The sequence below is a fragment of the Coturnix japonica genome, chromosome 15 (assembly GCF_054131305.1).
Source record: "Coturnix japonica strain WE chromosome 15, WE-NBRP24, whole genome shotgun sequence".
In the NCBI taxonomy this organism is placed as follows: Eukaryota; Metazoa; Chordata; class Aves; order Galliformes; family Phasianidae; genus Coturnix; species Coturnix japonica.
The window spans coordinates 14,557,887-14,585,702 of record NC_140677.1 but is presented as its reverse complement, the minus strand read 5'-3'; the positions used below and the strand labels follow the sequence as shown (position 1 = coordinate 14,585,702).

At 40.3% G+C, this 27,816-nt stretch overlaps 1 protein-coding gene across 3 annotated transcripts in view; it reads right to left on the bottom strand.

Annotated features, from left to right (window-relative positions):
• VGLL4 (vestigial like family member 4) overlaps positions 1-25,304 on the bottom strand; it is a 69,895-nt gene extending 44,591 nt beyond the window's left edge. For 2 of the 3 annotated variants that reach the window (XM_085516967.1, XM_015874787.3), the window contains exons 1-2: positions 25,139-25,304; positions 20,638-20,714 (exon numbers count right to left, since the gene is read on the bottom strand). Coding sequence is in view for 2 of the 3 variants with exons in the window: in XM_015874787.3 (XP_015730273.1) it covers positions 20,638-20,701 (64 nt within the window). In the remaining variant the exon portion in view is untranslated. Of the gene's footprint in view, positions 1-20,637; positions 20,715-24,026; positions 25,051-25,138 lie in introns of those variants that run through there. The other variant, XM_015874785.3, reaches the window with a different exon arrangement.
• Between the last annotated feature and the right edge of the window lie 2,512 nt (positions 25,305-27,816).

Sequence of the window (27,816 nt, the reverse complement as noted above, 5' to 3'; positions counted from 1 at the left end):
TAGAGCTGCTTCAGAACAAACAGTTCCAAGAAGCTACCTACAATGGAGCATTCTCTCTGAAGACCAGTCTTCCACCTCTCTCCCATGGTTCTCTCACCCTGCCTGCCTCCTTACTCTCTTCTCTCATTCTTGCACAGTGGGGCCTGCAGAACAAGGAATGCTTGGGAGGCTCAGCCTCAGACGTGGTATTACCCCATTTGGCTCACTTCTGCACAGACAACAATAGATGTTACAGCTCCTGAGGCTGGGAAGGCTTTTATGATCTATCACCTGGTTGATATGTTAACATCCTTCATGAAAAAGGTTGGAGGAGTAAAACAAGTGTACTTCAGGTACAGGTTCTACCTTTTCCCTTCAACTAAAAGAGATTCTAGTTAGCAGCTAGGTGGCGATGTGCCTGAGGGAAAAAAATACTATTCTTTTTCCTGATATTCAGTTGCAGAGTTCCTGCGCTCATGATCAACATATTTTTTTAACTGTAGTTATGATATATTAAACGAAAAAATAAAAATTCTCCTCTAAGCAAGATGGAGTGTGTGCTTTTGAATACTCTCAGATACAATAATAAGATAGAGCTAACACACATGAAACATGCAGGAAATTTGGAGCTAGATGACAAGGAAGCTGCTTGCAGAAAGCATTATTTATCTCCTGCCCCGGGATAAACTCAGTTTACTGTTGTTACAGTGAAGTAAGGCAAAGGTTTGAGGACTGAAGTGGGGGGTAAATACAGGCAGGTGACCATTCATAACAAATCTCACTTTATTTCCTAGCAGCACATAGCTCTATGGATAAAATGGAAGATGGGCACAGGAGGCAGTACATGATGCCACTGGCAGCAGCTGCTGCTTCAGCAGGTACCTCTCATATCCAGAAAAAAGCAGTTAGCAATTCAGGAAACAACACACTTTGCTTCCATCAGTTGGATCACACCCACCCAGGACTTCAGCCAGCTACACTTCTGTGACCTGTTCTCTTACTGCAGCACAAAATCTATTTCTGCTTTTTTTCCAAAGCTTATAGTTTTGGTGTTTTTTCGCAGGGTTTCAGTGAATGGTAAGTAGCAGCACACTAAGTACACATTCTGCTGACCGTTCTAAAACCAAATATCTATTTTACAGTTGTAGAGAACTGCAGGGCAATGGAGCAATGAATTAGGTGATTGGTTCCATGGTCTGCATGGATTCACTACTACCTGACTTCATTCTTTGACTACTTGTTCTAACAGAACAGCAGAGATCAGATTTACCAAAAAATATTATTCTTTTCCACATGCTACCTTACCACTGACAATTTACTGGTGTTTTTCTTTAATTCTTCTAAACTGGATTAAAAATACTTTAAAATGCAGATAGAAAACATAACAGATAAATCTTGTTTATCTAGGTTGGAAAATTCTTAGTTGCTAATTAAAATCTTGATAATCTTTCCTGCTATTTGCATACTAATTTAAATTTCTGAAGGGTTGATGATAATCAGAAACATAATTTATCTTGAGCTACAAAGAATCTCATACGCCATCAGAGTCTCCAGATGCACATGAGTGTTAAATTTGCCATGCCCTAAAAGTTAAAACATAAATTGGTGGAGAGGAGAAGGAAAAAATTGGAACGAGTGCACTAAAGAAAAATGCCAGTCCTAAGTCAGCTTGATGTGAAATGCTCAGGCATCTAAAGCACTTTTTACTTAGGAAAGTTAGGAGCCAGACCATGTTTAAAGGCTAGATTTCAAAATTACTGTGCATAGCCCTCATCTTTGGGAAGAAGCAAATCCAGTTTCCAGAAACCACTAATTACAGGGTTTGAAATAAAGCAAAGGGCTCTAAGATTGCTACAGTCTTTGAAAAGATTTCCCCTTTATTGCTAGCTTGGCGAGAGATCAGATATACTCAGTGCTTAACTCAACTTACATGTCAATGTATGTAAATCTCCTTAAGTGTATGCAGTTGACCTTGTTTGCACAAAGACTGAATTTATTATAGGCAACACAGGTAATAATCTTATAAGTCACATTTTAGAAAATGAATTCCAGTGCTATCTTGTTAAGAACCGTGCAGGACAATCAATTACAACTTTTGTCACAAAACAAATTAATTTTGGCTTTTAAACATTCCAGTAATTACTTATCCTAGACATCAGAATGAGAATGTTAATAAGCATTTATTACAGGATCCAATTATATAACTCTCAAGCTATTGTTTCATTAAGTTAAAAAGAAATTTCATTCAACTTTTAAGACTACATTTTTCCATTTGATATATACCTAATTTAGTATGATATGCACCTAATTTATCCTCAAATTCACTTTTAATAGAGAAAGCTTGATATGGACATGGAAAATGTTGAAAAAAAAATGCATGGTCAGCATCTGCCTGTCACCAGACCAAGGTGTCATGGGCAGATGCAAAGCTGAAACTAAAAGATTGTGTTAACTCCAGTTCCCTTTCAAAAAGTGCTTTAAAATTGCAAATACCTTCTTCCCCCTTTCAGAAACAAAAGGTTTTGTTTCAGTGATTCTAATTCACACAGTTTCCCTCAAACTCACATCCACCACTCCTTCAATTCCTGAAATTCAGTGCTTTTCAAACAACAAAAATATTCCCAGATGTCCCCAAAATCTCCTCAGCTTCTGAAGCATTTCCCATCTTAACATCCCTTCTCACTTAACTCTCTTCCCTTCCAGCTCTTCTGAACACTCTCTCAGGCCATGCTCTCCAACTGCTCTGAGTTCCATCCCTTTATTCCTGCACTGAAGTACCTCCTTGTCTCATCAGCCTCAACTCTGCAGTTATCTCAGAGCCTCTTATCCTCACTCACATCTCAGCACATCTTAATCGAAGTGTCATATCCCAAATTAGGCCTTAAAATTCACTCTGACTTTTCACCTCTATAGCAGCTACAGCTGTGAGGCTTCACTAGTTTTGTGTGCTAACAACATGTATGTAGTGCAAGGCCAGGGCGCACACAGAGCCAAAAGACATACGAGGCACTAATATCCCAAAAATGAAATAGCAGATCCTGCTGTCAGTTTTGTACTGCCTTTTCTCTCTGTCTTGGTCAAAGGCCTCCTGACCTTTTGCTGCCTTTCTCTGAGCTACAGGTCCTGTCAGCTACAGCAATAGTCTTAAGATAGATAAAACTTGCTTCTGTTAACCTGGTAAAGCATCACCTTCTTCCCAGAGTGTTAGAGGCCTGCAGAGTCATCCTGAGCATAACAGAATCTACCTACTCCTCCTTCAAGAGGACAGGGTAATAGAAACATTATTTTGCAACAGGACTGATGGCTAAGAGGGAAGGAGCCCTAACAGGCTCAACATCTCCTAATAAGACTCCACTGTAGAGAAAATTTCCTTTTAAGATAGATCCTAGTTCTCAAGAAAGAAAAAAAACAACTGTAGAAATTGACCTGAGTGAGGCAGAGAACAACTGTCAATGAAGCCCATCAAGTCTTTGTGCATTTCTTGCACAGTAGTCTGAATATGACGATGTATGTTTTGGTTTGGGGATCATGAATCCAAACAGTTAAGTCCCAATCCTAAAAGAGGATCCTAATACCACTGATGCTGCTACACTGTATATTAGCAAAATGTAAAGAAGAGCATGAACTAATTAATTAAAAGCTAGGAAATTACCATATGATAGTACAGAGTTAGAATTAAATAGTCCAGATATCCACTGCAAAGAACTTTACTTCACTCTGTCCTTTCACCAACCTGGACTCTGGCAGAAGGAACACTACTTAACTCTTGAGTTTAGCCTTCCACCCACAGCATAAAATTATGGCTCGCACTTACTATATCAAGTTCCATTCAGGGACATTGTTAGAAACAAAAACAATCCAATCTCATTGTGAAATAAGGCAGTGGAGAATTACTAATCTTTAAAATAAGGCTGAACTATTGCAAGACTGTATTTCAGAAGACTCATCCTGCTAGTATGTTACCATTAAATACAGCAAGCATACGTAAGAATATGCGAACTAATTTACTATACAAAGTACAACCTCCTACAGTTATTGGAAAAAGAAAGCATAATAGCATCACAGAATACCTCAGGTTGGAAGGTACAAGCACTGTCGAGTCCTGGCTCCACACAAGATCACCCCAAATTAAACCATACTTCTGAGAGCACTGTTCAAATGCTCCTTGAACTCCAGCAGCTTGGGGCCATGACCACTGCCCTGGGGAGCCTCTGTCAGTACCCAGCCATCCTCTTCAGTAAAGAACCTTTTACTCATGTCCAGTTTCAAGCCAAGCTTTTTATCAACTCATCTAAAGATTTCCAATATTATAGTTCTCAACTTAAGAATGCCATTTACTTACCCTTAAATAATACAAAGAAAACCATCGGAAGGGCTTTGCACATCTAGAAGGACACAAGTCTTTTCCTGAACTGATTTTTATCCGGCAGGATAGAAAATCTCACTTAAGCAAGATTGGTGCAGCTTCAAGACAGACTACATTTCCAATTACGTACAAGTAGATTTTTTTCAGAGAGAAATGCCAGGGCAAAAACTTAATTACATAAGTCATATTATTGCCAAAAAGTCCGGGCTTGCTGCTAACAGAAGTCAGAGAAATTGAACAGTCACATGGAAACGATTGCTCAGGCTGGGTAAGAACAATTAAATAAGGAATCATTTCATTGGTCTGAATTACTGATTTGTTGAAACGATGACAAATCAAGAGATGAAGACACAACATGTACAAACGAAAGCATCTAAACCACGCATGAAAGTATGCTTTATATCCCCAAAATCAAAGGCCCTCAGTTTAGAACCTTAATATTCAGCATAACTGAGTTTATGTCAGCCTTGGTAATTGGTTTGGAAGTGGGAGTCCAGCAAGTGCAATCAGCCCTGACTAGAAGCTGCACTATGAGCTACATGGAACTGAAATGCATACATGCATACCAGAGCCAAGTCTGGTTTTGCCAGTATTGTTAGCTTTGCAGGTTTTCCCTGCTTTTGTTTTTAGAGACAGAAGTAATATAAAGGTTATTAAACATAATGAATAAAAAAGTAAAAAAAAACTCTGAGCTAGAGATGTTGTGTTCTTTCCATTGCGTATCTTAGAAAGCGGTTTTCGGGATAAATAATGTTATATATATTTTTAACACAGAGAACCATTTGAAGAGTCTTACGATGACTGAAAATCAAACACATGCAAGTTTTAAAAATGCCAAGAACAGGATTTTTGGGGGTAACCCCCATTTGCCAACCTTCCACAGTTTTACTGGATAATCACATCTGATGATCTCACTGGCTACTTATTTCCACAGGACCTCACTTTATTTTGTGTAAAGAAAGATTTGCTGGCTCCGGTCCTGAATAATGATTGAATTGAATCATATCAAAGGGGTGTTGTAAAGGTTAATTAAAGGTTTATGAAGCTTTGTGACTGTACAGCGGTAAGTGCCATACAAAAACCTACAAGGAATTGAATAATCCTGCCTGTTGAGCCTTGTTTGATTAGTGGGTAGAAAATAAAGTTTTGGCTCCACACCAAGCAATTCAGGAAAAAATACCAAATAGCTTTTGCAGTGGCACTGTTCCTCTCACGAAATGAGACCATGCTCTTTATATAAAAAGTAGCCTATGATACAGAGTGATCTGCAACATACATTCTGAAAATGGAAGCAGAATTGAACCGCCATCTTCAAAAGGTCCTTCCAACACAGGGCAAGCGAAAAACAAAATGGACCCCCACATCCTGTCCTCTTTTTTCCACAACATCAGAACCCACAAGAATCAACACAGAGGCTGAAATACTCAAATCTGCCAAACAGGCAAAATGCTTTTGTCTTATCCCCTTTCCATCTTACCATATGGCCTGGTACGTGACCTATGCCAGTCTCACTCTCCTTCTGTAGCTATTATCTGAGTCTCAGACTCCCATGTTCGTTCCCAACAATCCTTTCCTACCAGTACCTACTTGTCCCAAACGGTTGCCCAGCCAGTCCCAATTCCCATATTCTCCTGCCAAAATCCATTCCTGTTTTCCAAACCACGCCTTCCTTCTCAGACACCTTACCTCAGTCTGCTTTTTCCACTCTCTGCTTCAGCTCTCACACTTGAAGACTTTAGAACTGGAGACATCCAAGCCCGGCAGCTTCCTCTTCTGCATTGCCAGGGTCTGGGACTGAAGCAACACTGCCAGTCCTCCCCATGCCTTACACACCAGCAGATCAGACAGCTCCACTTACTACCATAAGTACTGTATTCAGCATAGGCAAAAAGCAGTGAAATACATAGGTGCTACATCTCTGAGTTTCTTGTTACCTTACTGTATAAGATCAAAACCTTCCTCTGGAAGAGCAGCTCAGCAGAACTGATGTTCTTCTCAACATATTGAGAAGGAAAAACATCAACTCATTCTCTTTTATTCTTCTTTTCCATTTCTGATCTAAATATCCATTAATCAAGTCCACCATTAAATGACGCTACAATCCTTTATCAAAGAAAGCAAAAGCAAACATTGCCACCAAAATTAATCCTACAGGCTACAGTGGGAGAGGATTAGGGAAACAATTCACTGCATCCCTTGTAAGTCAGGTTGCATTTGTCATGGCAGGTAATTAAACACTGTGGTGCCTGTGCCTACAAAGTACAATGACAGCTATGCACAAGAGAGAAATGCAACAAATCCAGTAAACACAGTTATTTCCCAGTATTCTGAGTCCTTCCTGGCTGTGCATTTACACATCTAAAGGGTGAAATGGTTTCTAGAAGGCAAAAAAGCAAAATAAAAACCTCTGTACAAACTGTGGTTCAGCTTTCCTCTGCTCAGATGCATAACCAGCCCAAACTTCAACTCCCAACACGTTTTCATCGGCTCGTATGTTGCTCTGCCAAGACTAATTGACAGCATGCACTTACCAAACAACCTTTAGGGCAGGGCGAGAGAGCTTCTCTACAGCTGGAGAAAGCAGTTAAACCGTTCTCCTCTAAGGTGATATCACACACTCTTGTTCACACTTGCAGTCACATGAAATGCAAATCACAAGATATGTGGATGCATAACTAACTATTTAAACCCACGGCACTGAAACTGAAGGATAGAGCCCAGAACAGAAAGCATTTCCAACTATTTAATATATGTCTCAAGAAAAAATTAATTATGGCAGAGAACAACAGCGCTGGAGTCAACACAACAAAATCCTGATGTGCTGCAACAGTATTTACGTTTTATATTTCCAACTATGATCACAGACTTCTTAAAGTAAATAAAATAAGGAGAGACTGGTTCTGAAAAATTAGAACTTAGCAGTGACCTTGCCCCTTTTCCCACATGTTCTTTATGTTGCAACTCCATCATGTCGCGAAGTTTTGCAATACTTGTATTTTTCTTAAGGCTCCATTTCTCCCCAGGGTATCTGGAGAAGTTACACACAACTTACTTTTTACCTTTTAAGCTCTTAATAAAATAAAAATTGGAAATTATATCTCAGAGTCCAATGGCTCAAAACCAGAAAGCAGTGAAAACTTTTCAGCTGAAAAATTGTGAAGGTCAGTCCTAAAGTTCTAAAACTTTTGGAGCACAAAACTTGGAAGAGAATTTATTCATCTGCGCTGCTTTTAAACTTTTTTTTTTATGTGTGTTATTCATCAAGTGCCCTCCATCTTTTAGGTATCATCTGCTGCGGGACAAGTTCACTATCTCAAGCTTTCTATGAAGTCAGATATACAGGAACCTCGTAACACAAAACTGAAGAAATTATCATATGGAAATACTTGCAGCAGACATCCGAAGAGGAAGTTTTCCAGTTATTTTCCACAAAGAGGAGAACTCAGCTCACCCAACCCGAAGCCGTGTGATCAGCGTTCTTATTAAAACGCTTATTAAAAATGCTTAATTTTCTGAAATGTTATGTGAGTAACAATTTCTGTCTCTAAGGAACCCAGCAAACAGGAATATATTCAGTTTCCTCCTAAGGCAAATATCACACCTATATCACAGCTGGAGAAATCAAGGCAGGAAGATGAGATTTACCTGGAGGCACAGAAGCTAGTCAATTCCTGACTCTCTGTGCTGGGCCAAAGACCACACCTTGCTTTCATCCACTCCAGTAATTAAAAATAAAAGAATTCTTGGTCTGTGTATTCTTTTCAGGCAGAACCTGTCTGACCTGCTAATTTACTGACAATGTATATGAAAAGTCACAGGACAGACAGCCAGTAGTGAATCCTGATTAAAAGAATCCTGGCCCTATACATTTCTTGTAGCATACCTACCTCCTTTTCCTTCCTTTGAACTGTGTTGGTTCTGCGTACCACCTTCTGCAAAACCTTCAGTTGTAGATGATGCAGGATATAAATTCTATCAAGATTCTAAGGAGGAAATGCCTTCTCATTAGTTAATTCAGTCATAAAGAAAAAGGCAAATAAATATGGTACTGTCTTCCTATTTTTTCAGATCAAGGCAGAGCAAAACATCTAAAAAGAAACTGCAAGCTGGTGGAGCTCAGATTCTTACAGGGACCATGAGAGAGATGAGCTGATATTCTCACAGGCACGTGCAGCATGCATTTATCCTCTGCAGTCAGCTGCTTTCATAAAAGGGAGCTAACTCTTGCCTGTAAATCCTACTTTGCAAGCCTAGCATTGCATTAACTGTAACGTTGCTGTGGACAGCCCTTGGGTAACTGGTTGAATTGCACATCATCCAACACACTTAGATTCTTCTTGCAAACTTATGCACATCCATGTGAGCACAACCTAATTCCTAACTTTAACTAAGAAAACACAGCTTTAGCTTTGGTGTGAGAAAGAATTCCTTTCAGAGCTTCCTTGCATTTAAATTAGAATATGATTGACTCCTCCAAATGCACAAAACCTACTCAAAATAAGGACTCAAAATAATATCCACATAAATTACAATGAATAGAATTTCACAATACTGTTCATGGAAACAAGTACTGGAAATATAGTCTTGGTAAAGAAAAAAAAATCTGCAGTACAGATGATCCCAAGATCAAAATACACTTTATGAACTTATCTGCAGAGTTCAGCTACAAAGGGAAACATACCTTCAGATTTATATCACATAGCCATACCAACACAGCTCTCCATGTGTACCCATCATTTCCTTAGGGAAAAGTACTTTGCTGGGATGGCCTGAAGAATGTGAACAGGTAAATTCCCTTAAATGAATAATCCTTCCCAACTCCAAAGCCAATAGGTCTTAATATTTTGTTCAACTGGAACAGTTATACAACAATTAAAAGAGCATCATGAATACCACAGTAGAGCAACTGAGCTGCCGGCATAAAACAACACATACATTATTCTCTGTCAAAAAAGGCTGTGTGACTTTTATTTCTATTGCAAACTATGCTGCCAAGAAAATCAAGTCTCAGAAGAGCCATATACCTTCGTTACACTTACCCATACACAAAACGTATACATGGATCGTGGAAGTTTAGCACAATTTTTACAGGCCAGTAATTACACCCTACTTGCACTGCAGTCACTAATCTCCTATCATTATTTACTGGTAGGTAGTAACACTTTCCTTTTACACACCACTTTCTCTTACCATATTCTGCACACTTACTGAAAACTTCTGTGACTTCAGAAGCTTCTGAACTACTTACGATGACTGAAATTTCTCTCCAGTTGGACTAACACCAGAGAAAGCCACCCCATTACACTTGAGTGTCAGCATTATGCAAGTTGTAATATCACTAGACAGGATAACCATCTTGGATTTAAAGCCTACCCGATTAAAGCTCTCTTTGCCTGCCAGAAGATAGAATTTTTGTCAGAAATGCGTGCAGAGGAGACAATCCTAGAGAAACCAATCAGCCACACCAGCAGTACAGCAATTGGCTTGGGATTAAATATAAAGAATGGTGTCTGGGGATGATTAGAGATTATTACATATTAGATAATTTGTTACACTTAGAATTAAAAATGACTATCAAAACAGAATGACACAATTCAGTGAAGTGTAATGCATGACAATCAAAGTTAACTCTGCATCTTTGGATGTCACGGCAAAAACTTGGGTAATATCATTTACCATAAACTCAGCAAGACAGTGATTGCAGATAAACAGCTGGAATTGCAGAATGTCAGTAGATGACAGCGAGACCTCCCAAGTGAAACAACCGCATGCAAAATTAATAGAAACATCAAGTTCTTGCCTTCACACACTGACATGTTCCCACCAATACACACATTCCAATTAAAAAGTCTGTTCTTTAACTTATTTGGTTGAGCTGCAGTAAACTCTGCAAAGACTTGAATCAATTTGAATGGTTGTAAATTGATGCAGTGTGTGTTAATTGTAAGAATAAACTCTGAACTGACACTATTTGGTCATCATGAAGGTTTGTAACAGTACCACTAAGGTTGGCCTTTGTGTTTGTTTCCAAGCTCACAAAACACAGGATAAACAAACAGTTCTGCGCATAAACTCTCACCTGAAACAAAATATCTTCACATTATTTCTTGCTATTTCAGCAAAAGGCTGAAGAAACTCACACTCTAAATAAATAAATAGAAAAAAAACCCCACGAGAGTGGCATATTACTTAATTATTGGGTAAAAGCATCTAATATTTAAAACATTAGACTGCGTTAGAACAAATAATTTCAGTGCAGTTTCTCAGAATTAAAACAATCTGTTATTTTACAAATGCTATTAAGTGGATTTACTCACATTTACACCAAAAGCACGAGGACACCAGTTCACAATTAACATTTAATTAAATAGTCATCCCATTAACTTAATTCCAACAATGTATGTTCATTTTGGGCCTGCAATCTATTGCCTGTATACACAAACCAAACAACTACAGAACAGTGACACAATGCTGCCTCCACAATGGCAGGTATAAAGCTAATTCAAGGAAAGACTTCAGAGAGTCTGAGAGAGACACACTTATCACAAGCACCAGAACTCATTTGCATGCTGTGGAGGGCATAAAAAAATTGTATGGATTAGGAATGAACGCAGATCTCACATGTGCCAACCTCATGTGGAGAATTATGCAAAAATTACCCAAATGCGTGCAACCTTTAACACGTGGCTGCCTTCTGCAGCTGCCAGGACACAGGGTTATCAGCAGCTGAGCTCATGTCCAGCTTGTGATCCTAAGGTATCTTATGGTAATTATATATATATATGTATATAGATAGATAGATATAGATATGTATACATATATATATCCATCCATCCTTTCAGGATTTAGACTGTTATAAGCCATTTATTAACACTGATTCATTCTTCTGTATTTGCAATGACTCCAATCTTATAACAGCAGCCAGTTGGCCCTAAATGCAAGGTTTCACCTATTAATTTTTCACAATCTCAGTCAATGCACTTGCACAGCTGACTCTATCATTTACACACAGACAAGTACTCAGTAAAAGCTGTTCATGGGTTATAAACAAGAAGCCTTTTTAGCTGTTTTATCTTTTCTTTGTTTTAAATGAATGCATGTGTGTAACTATTTTCCTTTGAAATCTTTGAAATCTTACCAGTACCACTGGACAACACGACCTCATGTGAGTGCATATGATTCTAACTCCACACTTACAGTTATTACAGAGGTTCATCACTGCGGCCTAACATCTACCACCTCATATCTTGCTGGCACATCACTTTCTGGCTTCTCATCACCATCAAAAACTAGCACAGGACAGCTAAATAAGATCCAAGTTATTACTTCAACATGACACTGTGGTTATCAAGTGGATACAGCAATTTGTTTGGTGCTCCTCTACCTAAAGAAATGGAGACGTTAAGATTTTAAGGGAGAACTATGCACAAGAAACGTAAGTTTTCCCTCTCCAGAATGCAGGAAAATTCCTGGAACCTTTCAGCAAAGCTGCTGGCTGAGAACCCAACACTGTGCATGATTATTAATGAAAAATATTTCATTAGTAGTGGTAAAATAATGGAATTTTCATACAACAGACTGACAAAACATACGCACGTATGCCAGACAATGTTGTAAGTTACATCACAGAGTAAAATGTTATGTTACTGAGCACCATAATAAGCACAGTAATAACTCACATATGTAAATCTGCTGCGTGTTCTTTCCCATAATCCACAGCCAGCCTATGAAATAAAGTCACAAAACACTTGCAGGAATCCCAACACAGACTCAACACCCATATTACATTCCAGCACAGTTACGTGAGGCAGGCTGAACTGACATGCTTCGGGTGCGAGCCAACATGTAACTGTCCATGGCTGAGAAACAACCTCCTTTCAATACCTGCTGCAGACTGTCACAGGATGTACAGCTCTCATATAGTAAAACATCACCTATTTGAACAGAGAAGCAAATTATGATTCTCCCTAAAAATATATTAGGATACAATTGCTTCTAATTTTAAAGGCTAGAAGTTTATTATACGTTCTCCCTGCTGAGAGCTTATAGCTCACTTAAACTTCATTCCTTTCTCCTACCTTCTGTGGGCCAGCTTCTTGCCACTTCCAATTTCAAGAAGATACCATTAATTGTCTGGGTTTCCATGGGTGGTTTTTGTTGTTATTGCTGTTGTTGTCCTGGGGTTTTAATTTTTTTTCTAGTATCATACATAAAGAAGCACAGCATATGTTTTAGATGGGAATTTAATTATACATACTTCTCGATACCCAGCACAACCATGCTGTAATACAAGTACACGTTATGAAAATACACTGCTTTGAACCTGAAAGATTCTGCATTAAGACTATGTAACAACTTGCTCTAATCATTCATAGAATCTTCTTCTGACACTATTCTCCTTCTGAAATACACTCGGTGGTTATTATAACAGGGGTTATCACGTGACATTTGGGTGAGTAACTAAAGAAGTTAAAAAAAAAAAAATTCAGGAAATTTCATTCCTGATGTCAAACTACATTCCAATTCTTAACTGCGCTGGCATGCTCTGGGAAGCAAGGAGCTGGTCTGTTCAGAAAGTTAGACTGACCTTTAAAGGCAAAACATCTGTTGGGAGTCATGAGAAGTTCAGTCCAAGGATTAAGGCAGCTGACGAGACATTAATGTAACCAGTTATTGCTGTTACACTGGATGGAGTCTACAGAGTGCTATAGCCAGGAAGCAGCAGATAGTTCAGAGGTTTCCATTGAGATTAGATAACTACCCACTTTAAAAAAAAAAAAAAGTAGATTTTTATTGAAAGGGTGGAATAAAAATTTGTAAATTGTTTCCTTTTTCTTTACACTGAAAAAGCAAAAAAAAATCCGTTACATTCTTTCATATTCCAACCGTGAAATAATTGACATTCTTTAGTGTTTTCTTTCCTAATTTATCAATTCAAAACAACTTTCTTAAGGAACACTATTGATGTTAATACAAGTTTAAAGCTGATTAACTATTCAACTACACTAATAACTGAGCTCACAATTTTGGTATATAGGAATAGTTGTTAGGCAGACATGGCCGAACAAAACAGTCTACATTGTGCCAGCATTATGCAACACGTGTTCTGAAATTGACTCAAAGACTGAGGGCTTCACACAGCAAGCTCAGGGATTTCAATCAGAAGGCCAAAATTGCTGAATTTTAACATATCTGAAATCTGGACCACTGTTGGAATGACACTGTCTACTGACAAGATAATTCTAAAGGCAACAACTGGAGAGGAGAACAGAGGTTCTCCATTTATATCATAATTAGGAGGTAAATTCAGATTTATTTTCTTTCCAGGTCAGGATAAGCATAATGGACATTAGTGTTTAAAATATATATATGTATACGTATATACATATAAGAGGGGAGACAGATGGAGCCATAGATGAACTGTTGCTCTTTTCCTATTACGGGCCAGATATATCCTGGTTCTGAGGAAAGCAAATAAAAGCCAGGGATTTATCACAGTAAAGTTACAGCTGTAATACACAGATGTTCCCACACGAACCAAACAGACAAAAGGGGCATAACCCAGAAAACAAAAGCCGTTACTACTGCCACAGTTACAGGAAAATTAAGCCTGGTGCATGGGATAAAATGAATCAGTTTTAAAATGAGAGCACAAGAACACACAAAAGCCTTTCTGTCCAGCTACCCATTAGAATTTCTCTTACAAAACAATAAATGCATGCAAAGCAAGTTTAATTCCTTCATTATCGAGGTATTATCATCAGATACAACACTGTCGTAGCAGATGGACAAGAATGCTTGGAAATACAGTTATGGATTTTATTTTATTTTTTTTTAGACAAATTTTAATTAATGTGTCATTAAGTTTAAAATCAGAGCAGATGTAAAAACAAAAACAACAACAAAGGGTAATAAATCACATCACAACTTGCTAAATCAGAATCATTTTTCCTTTCAGGATTATGGACGATAGACATTTCTGTAATGGCATTGTTTGTAACTACATTAAGGGTTTGTCCTAAGAATTATACAACTAAGTTCATCTTTGGTTTGACAGCAAAAAAGGGACATTTATAAGTAAATCATTTGGGGTTTGCTTCTTGGGGAGGAATACATTCTTTTTAGCCTGAAACAAAATTATCATTTTTTGGTGTTTTTTAATAACAACAAAAGAATCAGTAAAATATCCCACGGGCTCAATTCTCCTTTTATTTCATTAGCCATTAACTAGGACACTCATATGGGACTGGGAAAACCCATGTTCAGATCCCTCATCTTTCAAGTCAGAATCTCAATGGCAAACCATAAATAAAGTCCAGGTTATCAGCAAGGGAAGAGAAAATACCAAACATATGCTCATTAAGAACTTAGATCTTTATCTATTTACAACAGGACTCCAAACACTCTGCAATCATTTCACTGAAGATGCAGAACAGAAAAAGGAGTCGGTGACCTCAATTCTAACACCACAGTCCTTGTAAAGAAATTAACTTCACAACTGTAATGCTGTTTTCACATATTTTATGTATAAAGCCAAGTTATTTAAATAAAGTCATCCTTTGATTCAGCATAAGGTCTTTAAATCAAAAATGAACATAATGCTTTCCTCCTGTCTTAAACACAGGCTTTTAATTTGCTTACAGAAAAATGTACTTCCTTATTTGCCTGCTTGCGTAAACAACATGAAGAGCTGTTACAATGCACCAAAGACATTCTATTTCCCAAAAAGTCCTGCTTTGCCATCTGGAAAATGAGTAACAGTCACTCCAGAATGTATGGCATCTGGTGGATAGAACCTGAGCAACGGGAGGGACAGCATGCCTATTGGCAAGAGCCAACCAGGAAGTTGTAAAGCATTCCTACTTCTTACCTTTTCAGCCTCAAGGATGAGATGTTGCAATAACTACAAACACAAGTAAGAGAGAAAGGACAGACAACAGAAAACAGCCCAAATCTGAAGTATTTCTGAATCATTCTAACTCCTTTCTCTCTAATTCTGCCCTAAATGAGTGCGCTAGATTTTCATGTGTGACACAGCATGTGTCCAAGCACGCCCTGATTCTCTGTGTTCCTAAGGATGTGGAAAGAATATCCTGGGAAAGCAGCCCATACTTCACGAGTCAGCCTGCAGCACTCCCAGCTAAGAAACAACTTGGTTAGTTTCTTAATGAAATAAAACAATCCACTGCATTAAAAACGGCCAGGTTCTCACAAGCTACTGTATTCTGCCTAGTGTACAACCCCCCCCCCCCCCCCTTTGGGTATTCCCAATCACCCACCAAAAAACAGAAAAACCCCCCAATGACTGGATAATTTCCCCCATATTTTTCGCCAAATGCAGACAATAACAAATATTTAGCTCTGCAGAACAGTCCAAACCGAGCACAAAGTCCCAGATATCCTGTTTCAGACTACAATCATTTGAAGCATGTGCATTGACAAGTTCCACATGGTTGTGTATGTGCTATCATGCTTAACAATATGGTATTCACTCGGCTGCAGTTTTCAGAGCAGTGGTTGGTATCTGATGACAAATTCCATTCTAGCAAGAAGATTCTTTTCCCTCTCTGTGCCAGACAACATTTAAAGAGATAGTGTTTCAGCAAACATAATTTCCTTGGAGGTAATGCCACCAATCACTGCAAACACTGTATCACCAATTAGGTAGAAGGGATTGAGAAAGAAAAGACTTATTGTCTGGCTGACACGGCTCAGAACTCGGAGCAGCCGGTTTCTGCCCAAGCCACACTGGCTCAGAAAACATCTGCTATGCTGAAGGATGCTAGGGCATGTTTATCAACTGGAGCCAGATAACGCCTTCCAAATGTTTTAAAATTAATTTAAAAACATATTTAAACACTTTGTTCCTGAAGGCATTAACCATCACTCCACTGAGTATGCTAATGGTGTTCTACTGCCATTTAAATACATCTAGGCACCAAGCAGACAACAGCTCCATTTTCCAGCCTATTTAACAAGTTGAAAACGTAGCGCTACTCATTCTTTATTTCCTTGCCACAATAAACTTAGAGGGACAATAAAGGCTGAAGTTTGGTGGAGATAAGAGTGTGGGGGGTTGGAGGGAAGCACATCAAGGAACAAGTTCTCCTTTTTCATACTCCTTATTTCAACAATATCCTAAAACGGATGAGATGGCCCTGAGATCATTTCACACAGAGCTCCTCTCTGAACATATTAAGGTCGGCTATAAAGTGTTTTTGGAGAACAAAGAGCAGAAGGTCAGGGATTCAGCCATGAGTATTTTGTGGAAAAAAAAGGAAGAAAAAGAAAAAGAAAAAAAAAAAGATGAACTGATACTCAATATACAGAAATACTAACACTTCCCTAATCTGTGTGGTTCATAAACCTAAAAGCAGAATACTACGCATGTCATTACTCACAGCATTTTATTATTTAAGGCTTTTGGTATTCATGCAGCAACAACAGATGACTCAGGCTGCATTTCAATGATCGAACCACATATGTTTTTCCATCACACTGCTACCAAACAGAAACATCACACTTCCATACTTCTCTTCCTTTCAGTACTAACAGATGAGTTATGCCACAAATTCTGCTCCAAAACTAACAGGACTCCGTCTCTCCCCATCACTGATTAAATAAATGACTAACTGACAAATCTAGTTTTAACACCTTCAATAGCCACCAAGGGATTACAAACATAAATACTACTGCTTAGGAATCAGATTCTCCTCCAGAAAGCTTAAGTTTCTGTTTTGCTCAACACAACAGATAAGCTCTGACCATGAGAACAGTTTTAATTCATAAAACCTATCCATCTCTTCATTGCAAAATACATAAGGGCTGGGATTTTAAAGCATGATGTTTCTGTACTAGACATGCCAACTACACAGGCTAGCTTAAATATTTGAAATTGATTAAACTAAGCCACATAAAAGGAACTACTGCCAAAGAATAATAATCATCACAGGCAAGAAGTGCAGAATGGCAATTCCAGGCTTACATGTAGAAAAAGGATATCACATGCAACTCCTCCACATGTTCAAGAACAGCTTGATCAAAGATCATCCTTCTTTTAAATGAAGCCCACTGTAGCAGGGTTTCAAAATGCAAACCAAGACTCGGTTGTTATGGAATCGGTACAACGTACTAGAATGCAAAGCTTTACCCCAGACTTTCTTGTGCTGTTTATTAGCTGTTTCCCAATCTTTCATTTCCTTGTGGAAGTATATTGCCTTCTATTTGCCAAAAACAGACATTTCACTATGCTATCCTGAGAGAGTAAGAAACAGGATGGTTTTTCTCTCCTCCATTCCCATGAACTGGAATTGCTCCCTGGAAGGAGGTATAAACAACACGTTACAGGACAAATAGTGTTGGCAATGTGTTCTGTGTGTGCAAGCTCTCATTAGCTTCTTCCCTCAGTATTTTTTCTCAGTAACAACATTATGCTTTCATATCACTGCTTATAATTGAAAGACAAATTCTCAAAACCCTTATTTTTACACAAGGATAAATACAAAATAATATTTCCCAGTGTCTGAACATCTGCAGTCTGACACAGTTATGGGGGGAAAAACTGCATTTCCACTAATGAGTTACTAAAATATAACCATCTGAAAGCGTGGTCTTCTCAAATTAACCACCATGAGTACTGAAAATATGAAAGATCAATACAATTCCAGTAAGAGTGGTTTAGGGAAAGAAGAATAGCATCAAAAATCTCATAGTAAACTTGACTTTGCATCTCTGCAGTAATCAGTGTTTGGTCAGGTTCCTAGCTCTGATAACATTTAAAAGACAACATCCATACGTACACAGGCCTTAGAAATGTTGACTGATAAAGCCCACTGAACAAAGCTAGGAGGTGGAGGGGGGGTGAAAAGAACCACACAGCAACACCTTACAAATGCCACTTAAAGATGAAGAACTGGAAGAGCTGCTCATAAACAGTTCCAACTTCCTACATCCTCTCCCTCCTCTACTGGCAGTCCAGTGATTAGTGACAAGTCTTCAAGTGACAAATTAGCTCCGTGCAAATCTTATATTGTTTTTTAACTTACATGCCCATAAGCAGATTTACAAGAAGATTTACTGATCCATTGGAACCTAACCACTCGTCTCTTCAGAGTATCCTCACGTCAGGAAAGCACATCGCTTCAGTTGTTTGTTCTCCATTCAACAAACAAAACAGTGTCAAGTATGAAATGTATAAAGAACATCAGGAATTGTCTTTCAGACAAACTTCTGTTCCAGCACAAAAATAAAAGACTTTGGGTCAAACACAATGTTTCTGTTACTCCGTGCTGTGACTGGGATATTATCAACTATGTAGAATTCAAGATGGGATATAGAAATACAGAGAAGAACCACTGCTAAACCCGCAGGAGAGGAACGCTGGGCATTTCAGTGGAAAGCTCAAGGATGTCTGCCCAATTCAGGCCTAGGAATAACTTCAGCCTCTTTGTATCCAATCTGCAACACAAAGTGAGCAACACTTGCTGGTACAATTTCCACAGGCCAGCACACAAAAAAAGCTGAAGTTCAGCAACTGGTCCAGGCTATAATTTGTTCCTCTTAGCAGCTTTTCATACAATAGTACGATGGGTGCACAGTGCAGTGTGCACAACAGGACAAACTCAGAGACCATCTGAGTCAGAAGTTGCAGAGTGGTACAAATCTAATTAAGTCTAAGTAGTAAAACTAAAGGAATGTAAATTAGAACCAGACACACATCAGCTTCCTCACATGCAAGTTGCACTGAATCAGATTTCCTCTGGATTCTCTAAAGCCAGCCCAAAATTTGTACCCCATGGAACTCAAAATCAAATTCAAACTACATAGACAGCAGGCAACGACAACAAAAAAGCACCTCAAACTTAAGAAAAGTGATAACAAATGCTAAAAATATGTGAGGACTACTCCAAAAGTAATGCCTCTAATTTTATGTAGTAAAAAAATGTAGTCAAAGGAAAACAGGCCAAGCTTTTGTCCTCCCTGCAAACTTGCAAGTTAGTTTACAAGAGAAATTCCCCAAGCCAAAATCACAGAGAAATTTCCTTGAGGGCTTTTCAGTGCTGTTCATTTCACTCGTAACAGTCAACAACTGTGGCATTAAACTCAATCATCCCACTGCGGTAGGATCAGCACAGATTTGGTTCTTATCTAGCAGAGAGGTGAACATGAAAGAACAACAGCAATACTCATCATAAAGCTTAGAGACAATAACAGAGAAGAGTTCATGAGAGAATAAAGCCATCACTTCTCAGTGAGCTGCTGTTATCTTGAATATTTGAACAGACAAACATGATGAAACTTCATCTTCAAACACAGTGTTTGTTTACTACTGCAAGTCCTTCATAGGCTGATTAGCAGCAATAGCAAAGGAATTCTTTTATAAAACATTCGAGACTTTCAATTTTCAAAAAAAAATGTACATGGAATAAAAGAGCAAAGATTAAAAAGAAAAGCAGAATTCATCTTAAGAGGTGACAGTGTACAGGAGCTACACACAGAAGCAGTTTAAAAGCCAGAATACCATTTTTCTAGTTAGCATCACTTCAGGTTGATAGCCAAGAAACATAAGCCAATCCGAAATAAACCGAACAACGAAGTTATTGCTAATACTCCATTCTATAAGGCACAACTGCAATTTGCCAGAAATGAAAACGTTTTGCTGACATTGGCTAACACACCTTAGACATTCAATGGGAACGTGAAGAGAAGTGAAAATGTGACCCATATGATTGGCAGCACGTTCCTCCATTGCTGCAATTGACATTTACCAAGCTAACATCCTGTGCTCATCATTCATGAGCACTGAAAGGAAAATGAAACTCTCATTACTAATTCTAACAGTCTGTCTTCTAGTTTTTGTGAGCTGGCAAGGAATCTTTGCCCATCCATCCCCTCACACTCAGTTATGTGCTCTTACAAGAGAAAAGGCCTAACTGAAAACACTGAGGAGTGTGAGTTCTCAGATCCCTCTTAGTTGGACAGCAGCTCTGCTACACTTTTTTTTTGTCTATTAACAATGGGAAAGTAATTAAGAAAAGTTGGGCACCTTTCTAAAGATGGCTAAGCACATTTTAAAAATGACAGGAATTACTGTTTGCATACTAAGCAATTTACATGCAATAAAATTGTTCTTGCATTTGAGGAAGACCATGTTTTACGGGCTTCTGAAGACATCTTCCAACATATCAGACTGAAAAAGCTGCACAAATGAGCAAAGCCTGGTCCTAGGCTAACACCCACTGCAGACATGAATATCTGGATCCAACAAATAGAGAACTAAGTTTCAGACTTACGCTTCTCGTCATCAGCATGTACTAGAGAGGCTGCTCTTGATAAAACATCCAATGGAGTCTCCATTCCTCTCTGGATCCTGGAAAATTCAGAGAGGAGGTCTTACATTTTACAATGCTTTATCAGTACACAGTAATTTAGTACACTAAATTACAAGTGCTAGAAATCCTATCATCTTGCCTGCCACACATTTTAAGGTTTTCTTCCTTTCCACATGCCTTCCTTCCATGCAGCTACATGAGACAATATCCAAAGACATGACTCTCCTGAAGTGGACAGCTGGCCCAATAACCCACATCAGCTTAAGACTGCTTTAGACCCAGAATCTTCAATAGATTTACACCCCATATCCTCCTATGCCCAAAGTGAAATTATCTGAAGCTTGTAAGCTATTAAAGCCACTTTCTTACTCATGACTCTGTATACCACAGACAGCAAACTGTGAGTTATGTAATCATCATCACACCTCAGTAACTTCTTGCACCTGTTCTTTTCCTATACTGAAAAAATTAACCCCATCCCATAATAATGTGCATTTTAGGAGCTTACTAAGCCACTCTCTCACATACACACATGCACAAAGTTAACAAAGTTTATATAAGTGCCACATAAAACGGCTTCAAAACTGAAAAGTTTTCTATGTAAGTAGATATGAAAGTGAAAGTAAAGAGGAGAGCAGCACACTGACAAGATGCTTTCACTGAAAGGCCAGCAACTTGTATCTGCCTTAGAATAAGATAACAGCAGGCAGAGCTGTTAGGAAAACAGAGGAAGAGAGGCAGCCCTGGACTACTAACAACATCTTTGCTGGTTTTTAATTCCTTCCCAAAGCTTGTACGATAGATACTGTCATAAAAACTGCTGACTGTAATTTTCTCTTTTATTTCCAAATCACACTGAAAAGTAGGAAGAGGAAAGGAGGAAAGAAAGGAAACCTCCAACAGAGAAATCTCAAACACATGTATGTGGGTTTAACAACAAGCACATGTTTGAGAAGCCATTTCTTTGACCTTGCACTACGAAGAATAAACCTCCACTATCCTCTTCCTAAGTCAAAGACTCTAAAATTAATCAAAGATTTTAAAGCATAAAGGATTCTTAAGTACATTTAAGTTTCCACATATTTCTTCACAAAAAGAGCTAAAATCAGTCTTGTTTCCACAGAACTGCCAAGAAGAATGGAGTAACTTGCAATAACTAAGAACCACGCTCAAGGACTGAGATGTTCTTCCTTGCTGTCAGAAGCAGCTTCTGCTCGAGAGCGGTACATGAACTCAGACAGTCCGGCCAGCTCTTTTCTTTAAAGGCAACACAGGTAGGCAACACGTTTTAGAAAATAAGATCTTAGACTCTGATTTTACGTGGTCTGCCTTAACCAAATATTTCCTTGCATCACTTTCAACTTCTCCCCCATCCAAATGCAAACAGTGTTCATTCAGTAAGGAAACCTCCATCACTGCACTCTGGTCTCTCAGCCCCTGATGCTTGATTCTTTTCTCCCTTTTGTTTTCCGAGGACTTTAAAATAGCACCACTTTATTTCCCTATGGCCGTTGATTACTGACCTTCTCACACAGACTCTTCTAACAAAGCAAAAGCTCGGCTGGAAACAAAGATGACAACGCTTCTGATCAGATGAGGCAGCTACACCAAAGGGACGGCTATCTGGTGATTTAGCACTAACGTCTTTGTCCTAAATTACAAAAGAATGCTGAGGTTTTGGGTCAGTTCTTTAGAAAAACTCTTGGTAAAGAATAACGCAAAGGGTATTATCATGTCTTTGACTGAACACAAAATCTTTATTTGCTGCTTTCCTCGAGTGTTTCAGTAATTTTGGAAGGAGACACAGAACACACCCGTAGTAAGAGAGTGAGCTGGTGACACAAGTTTGCCCTGAGAGAAGGAAACAGGAACCAAGATGAATTCTGTGCAGGAAATCAGACACTTTAAGAACAACTTCAGCACAACTGTCCTCAATATGGTTTTGGAGCTTTGAATACCCTTGAAAGTTTACACCGTGGAGAGTTGCAGAAGTGTTTTGCTAACAGTTTATGCCCTATGAAGAATGTTGTGCCTGTTCCAGAGCTTCCCTGAAGGGATGCTGCCTATACACCTGCAAACGCCACAGTGTGATTCCACATATGCTGTGATTTATCAAAGATGCTACGCACAGTTACAGTTGAAGAAAGTTACCTTCAAGGAGCTAAAAACCCCCAGGCTATAATGCAAACTATACAAAATATCCCTATATATCCCTAATATTAGACAAAATCCTAAACCTGCCTGTTTGAAACTTAAATAAACAAGCAGTAGGGAAACCAAAGACAAACTGCAGGCTGGACAACATTCAATCCCACAGCAGTTATTATTCACAGCAGGGTATGCCAGGAAAGACTTCCAGTAAGAGACAAACTTCATATCTGATTAAACAAAAAGGGATAAACAAAAAAGAATAGCTGGACCGCAGGTCTGACTGACATACAGAACAGAGCAGTCGACGGCTCTTGCAAACAAGTTAATAAAAAACTTCTGAAAGCAGACAATGCTGTGAGGTCTCTTTCAAACTTGCTGAGTGCGAACTAGAGAAAGACATCTGCGTGGTGCCAAGGAGAGTGAAAGGCTGAACTTCTCAGTGATGGAGAGAAAAATCTGGGACTTCAATTCATGTGTCTGGGGAAATCACAGAGATGAAGTTGGATGAAGTGGATTAATAAATAAAGTTCTTTATGACAATGAAAATGTGAGACAAAAAATAAACACGACACTCCAGAAACAATGAGGGAGAGAGGATGAAAGCGAAGGAAGTGTAAATAATCACAAGTATAAGGAAAACACAATTAAATGAAGAGCGCAGGGAAACAGGGCAAAAATACCCAACACATAGAAAGATGCAGGCAAAGTGACTGCTAGTCAAGTGCCATGATCCCAAGCCAGTAGAGAAAGAGGGGTATTTCAGTTAGTTTCAATGGAAGAAAGTGCAATGGAAGAGGAAATCTGGACACAACTTGTCAGCACAAATGAAAAGACTGCAGAGGAAAGGAATATAATGAAATATGTTGCTGAAAACCAAGTCAAGAGCTTTTATTTTTTCAGCTAGGAGAGTGTAAAGCATATCTGCACTGAGGATGAGGCTAATGATAAGCATGCTGGAATCAACATGTGTCCTCAAAATGCTTAAATTCCTATGACTGCACCTACACCGCAGCTTCTATGGCAGGATATATAAATTCCATGTTGAGATACCACACAAAATGTTAAGTGTTCAGCTTAGATAGATCATATTTCTCATCTACAACAGTAAAACCTTCACAGTGAGTTTCAGCTACTTGATCAGAGGAATCATCAAAGTACCACTTATCTCTATGCGTTTGTTTAGTATCTTGGGTTCTTACCGTGCTTGTTTTGGTATGTGGAAAGCATGAAGAGCCACATCTCCAAACAGAAACAACTTAACTGAGCATGGATGAGGAAGGCCAGCAATGCAGCATCCTGCACCAAAACGCCCCATTCCCCACAGCTGAGCCATCCTGCCCAGCAGCTTGTTGAAAAACCCCAACCCAATACAGGTGTGGATGGGCCAAGATGGGCCTAATCCGATGGCCAGCTGTGACTTGCAGTCACAAATAAATACAATAAACAGTCTGACATCAAATACCACAATGGTAACTGTGATATCGACCAGAAGAAAGAGAAATATAAGGGACAAACCCAAAGCAAAATCTTGTGTCAGTGGAACCGGCTGTTAAACTCCCACTTTCAGAAGAGAGGTGCACAGGTGTCAGCCTGGCTCTGAAGATTAATTACTTCTGATTCTATCTGGGAAACATAAACTCAGCCTGACTGAGGAGACCGAATCTGCACCGCTAAGACTAAAAAACGCTCTATAAACAGAATATAGCAGAACTAGAGTGAAAAGGCTTTCACAGCGCCCTCAGGACTCATTCGACAAGATTTACACCGCAGGACCGTCTGTTGCTGCTGGGATTCCGACAGAAAAATACACTCATTTAAAACCAAGGTGTGAATTAAGATGGCAGTCGAAACGCTGCTTTGTCGGTCCCGCGGGCAGGCAGGGGGCAGCGTTACCGGGACACAACGTTACCGGGACACAGCGTTACCGGGACACAGCGTTACCGGGACACAGCGTTACCGGGACACAGCGTTACCGGGGCTCCTCGTCCCGCCGAGTCTCAGTGCCGCGGCCGCTCCTCACAGCCCTCAGCCCCGCCATCCCCTCGTGCTGCCCCGCCGCTCCCACACCCGCTCGGGCTCCCGGCCCAGCCCAGGAAAAGTCCCTTAGCGCCGGGATTTCCCCGCTCCGACACGGGCCGACAGGGCGGCGGCAGCTCCGCCTGGCAGCGGCCGCGGGGTCGCGCTCTCCGCCCGCCGGCGCTGCCCTTCCCTCCCCTTCTCTCCCCTTCCGTCCCCTCGTTGTCCCGGGGCCACCTGTCCCCCCTTCCTCCCGCCTCCCCTTCCGCCCCGCCGCGGCCCCGGGCTCACTCACCAGCGTTGCTCTCGGGCGGAGCGGGAGGCGGCGTGGCCGGGGGGAAGGAGGAGGGGAGGACGGCAGGACGAGGACAGGACGAGGCGGCTTGTTTACTCCCGGGCCGGGGCGGCGAGCCCGGGAGCGGAGCGGAGCAAGCGCCGCTGGCCCCGGCGCCGCTCACTGCACGGGCCCGGGGAGGAATCCCAGGAATGATGGAATTGCGCTGCTAGCAGGTGGGGAGAGCGGGGCGGCCCCATTGGCCGGGCCGGGCTATGAGGTCAGAATAATTAGGGTAATGAGGAGCTGACATCACATCCTCGCAGGTACGAGAACGCGGCGAGGAGGAAGCGGAGACGCGGACAAGCCCCGCCCGCCCGGAGCGCGGCTCGGCCCCCACGGGAGGAGCGGGGCGGGTTGGCAGGTAGTGAGGGATAGAGGGAGCACGGCACTGCTGTGGGGAAACGGCCTTACTACGGAGAACAAAGCAAAGCGATCTGAAAAGCAAACCCCTTTAGAATTAAAATTCCATCGCGGGAGGTTTGTTTGTAGGAGTTTGGTTTTGTTTCCAAAGTCCCTTCTTACAGTTGCTGTGACTCATTCAGCCCGCTGCGGAAGTAGCCAGAAATCAATGTATGAGATGAAAGCTGAGTGAGTGCCTCGGTCCACATGGAACTCTCCTACAGCTCCATGCTCCCAGAGCCAGATCCTCTTGAGTTCCATGAAGCCCACATTAGTCATGAACACCCCCCACCATCCACTCACAGCATTCCCACAAGGAACACTCATTCCAAACCCCAAGTTTTTAAGACCTGAGCCCTTCAGGAGCACACCACGTAACACACTGAGCCCACCTTAAGGCCTTGTACAAAATGAAGCTGTCGGACTCATACATGTGAAAGAACCATTTATCAGAAGCAAAGATCGTATGACTTACAAAGGATCACAGAGAGCATAAGCACACTAATGAGAGACCTTACCTGATAAAACAACAACTAAGATAAGGAAATCACCAGGAAGTACCCTCAGCCATCATCGTAGGACCCTACACAGCCACATCACACCAAACTGTGCTACAGAACTTTGCCACACAGTTTTCTTGCATATATAAATACACAGGGAAGAGACATGATAAAGGAATACACGTATGGTCCATGGTCTGTTGCCCATTGTGAGCATCAAACCTCTCTTCAGGAACTAGGTCCAATACTCTGCTACATCTTTTGCCTTTACAAATGCTGGGAGGAACTGAGGTTTCTTCAGAGGGCTCTTGGAGTCCAAAGCAAATGGAAACCAAAGGGCAACTAACCAACCCCAGTCCCATCACAGGAGTCAGGGCTGTAGAGATGTAGTGGGACCTCAAAAGGACACTGGGCAGCAGCAATACAAAACATCTCAGTACAGATATGCTCATATTTCTCTTGGTCAGCTCTCTCAATGTGACAGACATTTATTCCAACACATGCATAAACTGATTAAAAAAAAAACAGCACAGCACAGCTGCCTTCCTTCACTGAAGGAAAAAAAGCATCAAGACACAGGAAGGTTTATTTTAGCTTCTGAAAATGGGACTTACGTACAAAGGAGGGGAAGAAGCACAGCTCCCACGTTCACACCGCACAGCCACCAACACAGAAGCCCCACCAAGTGGTGCGGGGAGGCTGCATGGGAGGGAAGGGTCAGAGGCAAACCCTGCACCCTGATCCTGCAGGAGTCACAGTCTGTGATGGGTCTGTGCTCACCGACTGTAATTTTGAAATCTATCAAAATCATGCAACTGATACTGAAGTATTTTCGTATCCTTGCAAGGACAGGTCATGAGATCGCAGGGCCGTCAAAAGCTGGCCAGAAATGCATTCCAAACACGAAATGAACTCCAGATTCACACTCGACACTTAGCGGATCCAGTGGACTGATTTCAGTGGCTAAAAAAGTGAAAGGCAGGAAGATGTCTTTAAACTGCTAACCTATGACATTTATAACAATATAGGATAATAGTTACAGGTTGTTCCTTGTTGTTTTATTATTCTCATTTTTTTGTACTGGAAAGTATTTTCATCACCAGGAAAAACAGGAATTTGATGATTTATTTTTTGGGAAAATGGTAGTTAAAATAGCAATGTAGAAATTACCGGAGAAAAACAATCTTTAAAGTACCAAACAAGAAATAATACTTTGAATTAGAGAAAACAAAACCGCAAGCACTGGGAAAAGATCTCAGACACTGGTAAGTATCATGAGGATGAACTGCTGTAGACTAATTACAAACCTTTTGAATATGTATCTGCAAGGAAAAAAGTACAGCACCTCCTGTTTACAACTGCTGGAGGGGAAGAAGGAGGAAAGGTTTCTTCGTTAAGGAGACAGCCTTGGGATGAGGAGGAGACTGAAAGACAGAGGTCAAAACAGCTTTTGATCCTCGCATACGCTATTACAGCCCCCAGCAGAAGTTTTAGAAGAGTATTTATTAAACCATCTGAGGAGTCTGAGGAAACATCAGCCTCTGGGAAAGATGACCCTACGTGTTCCTGCACAAACACTGCTGGTACAGACAGACCTCACCACTGAAGTCAGGCAGCAGCATTTGTTGAAACAACAACAATTAAAAAAAAATCCTGTTAATTGTCAAGGCTGGAAATCACCAAAAACAAATCGTAACAGCTATCAAACTGTAAGAGAAGCTCGTTCAAGGCACTGAA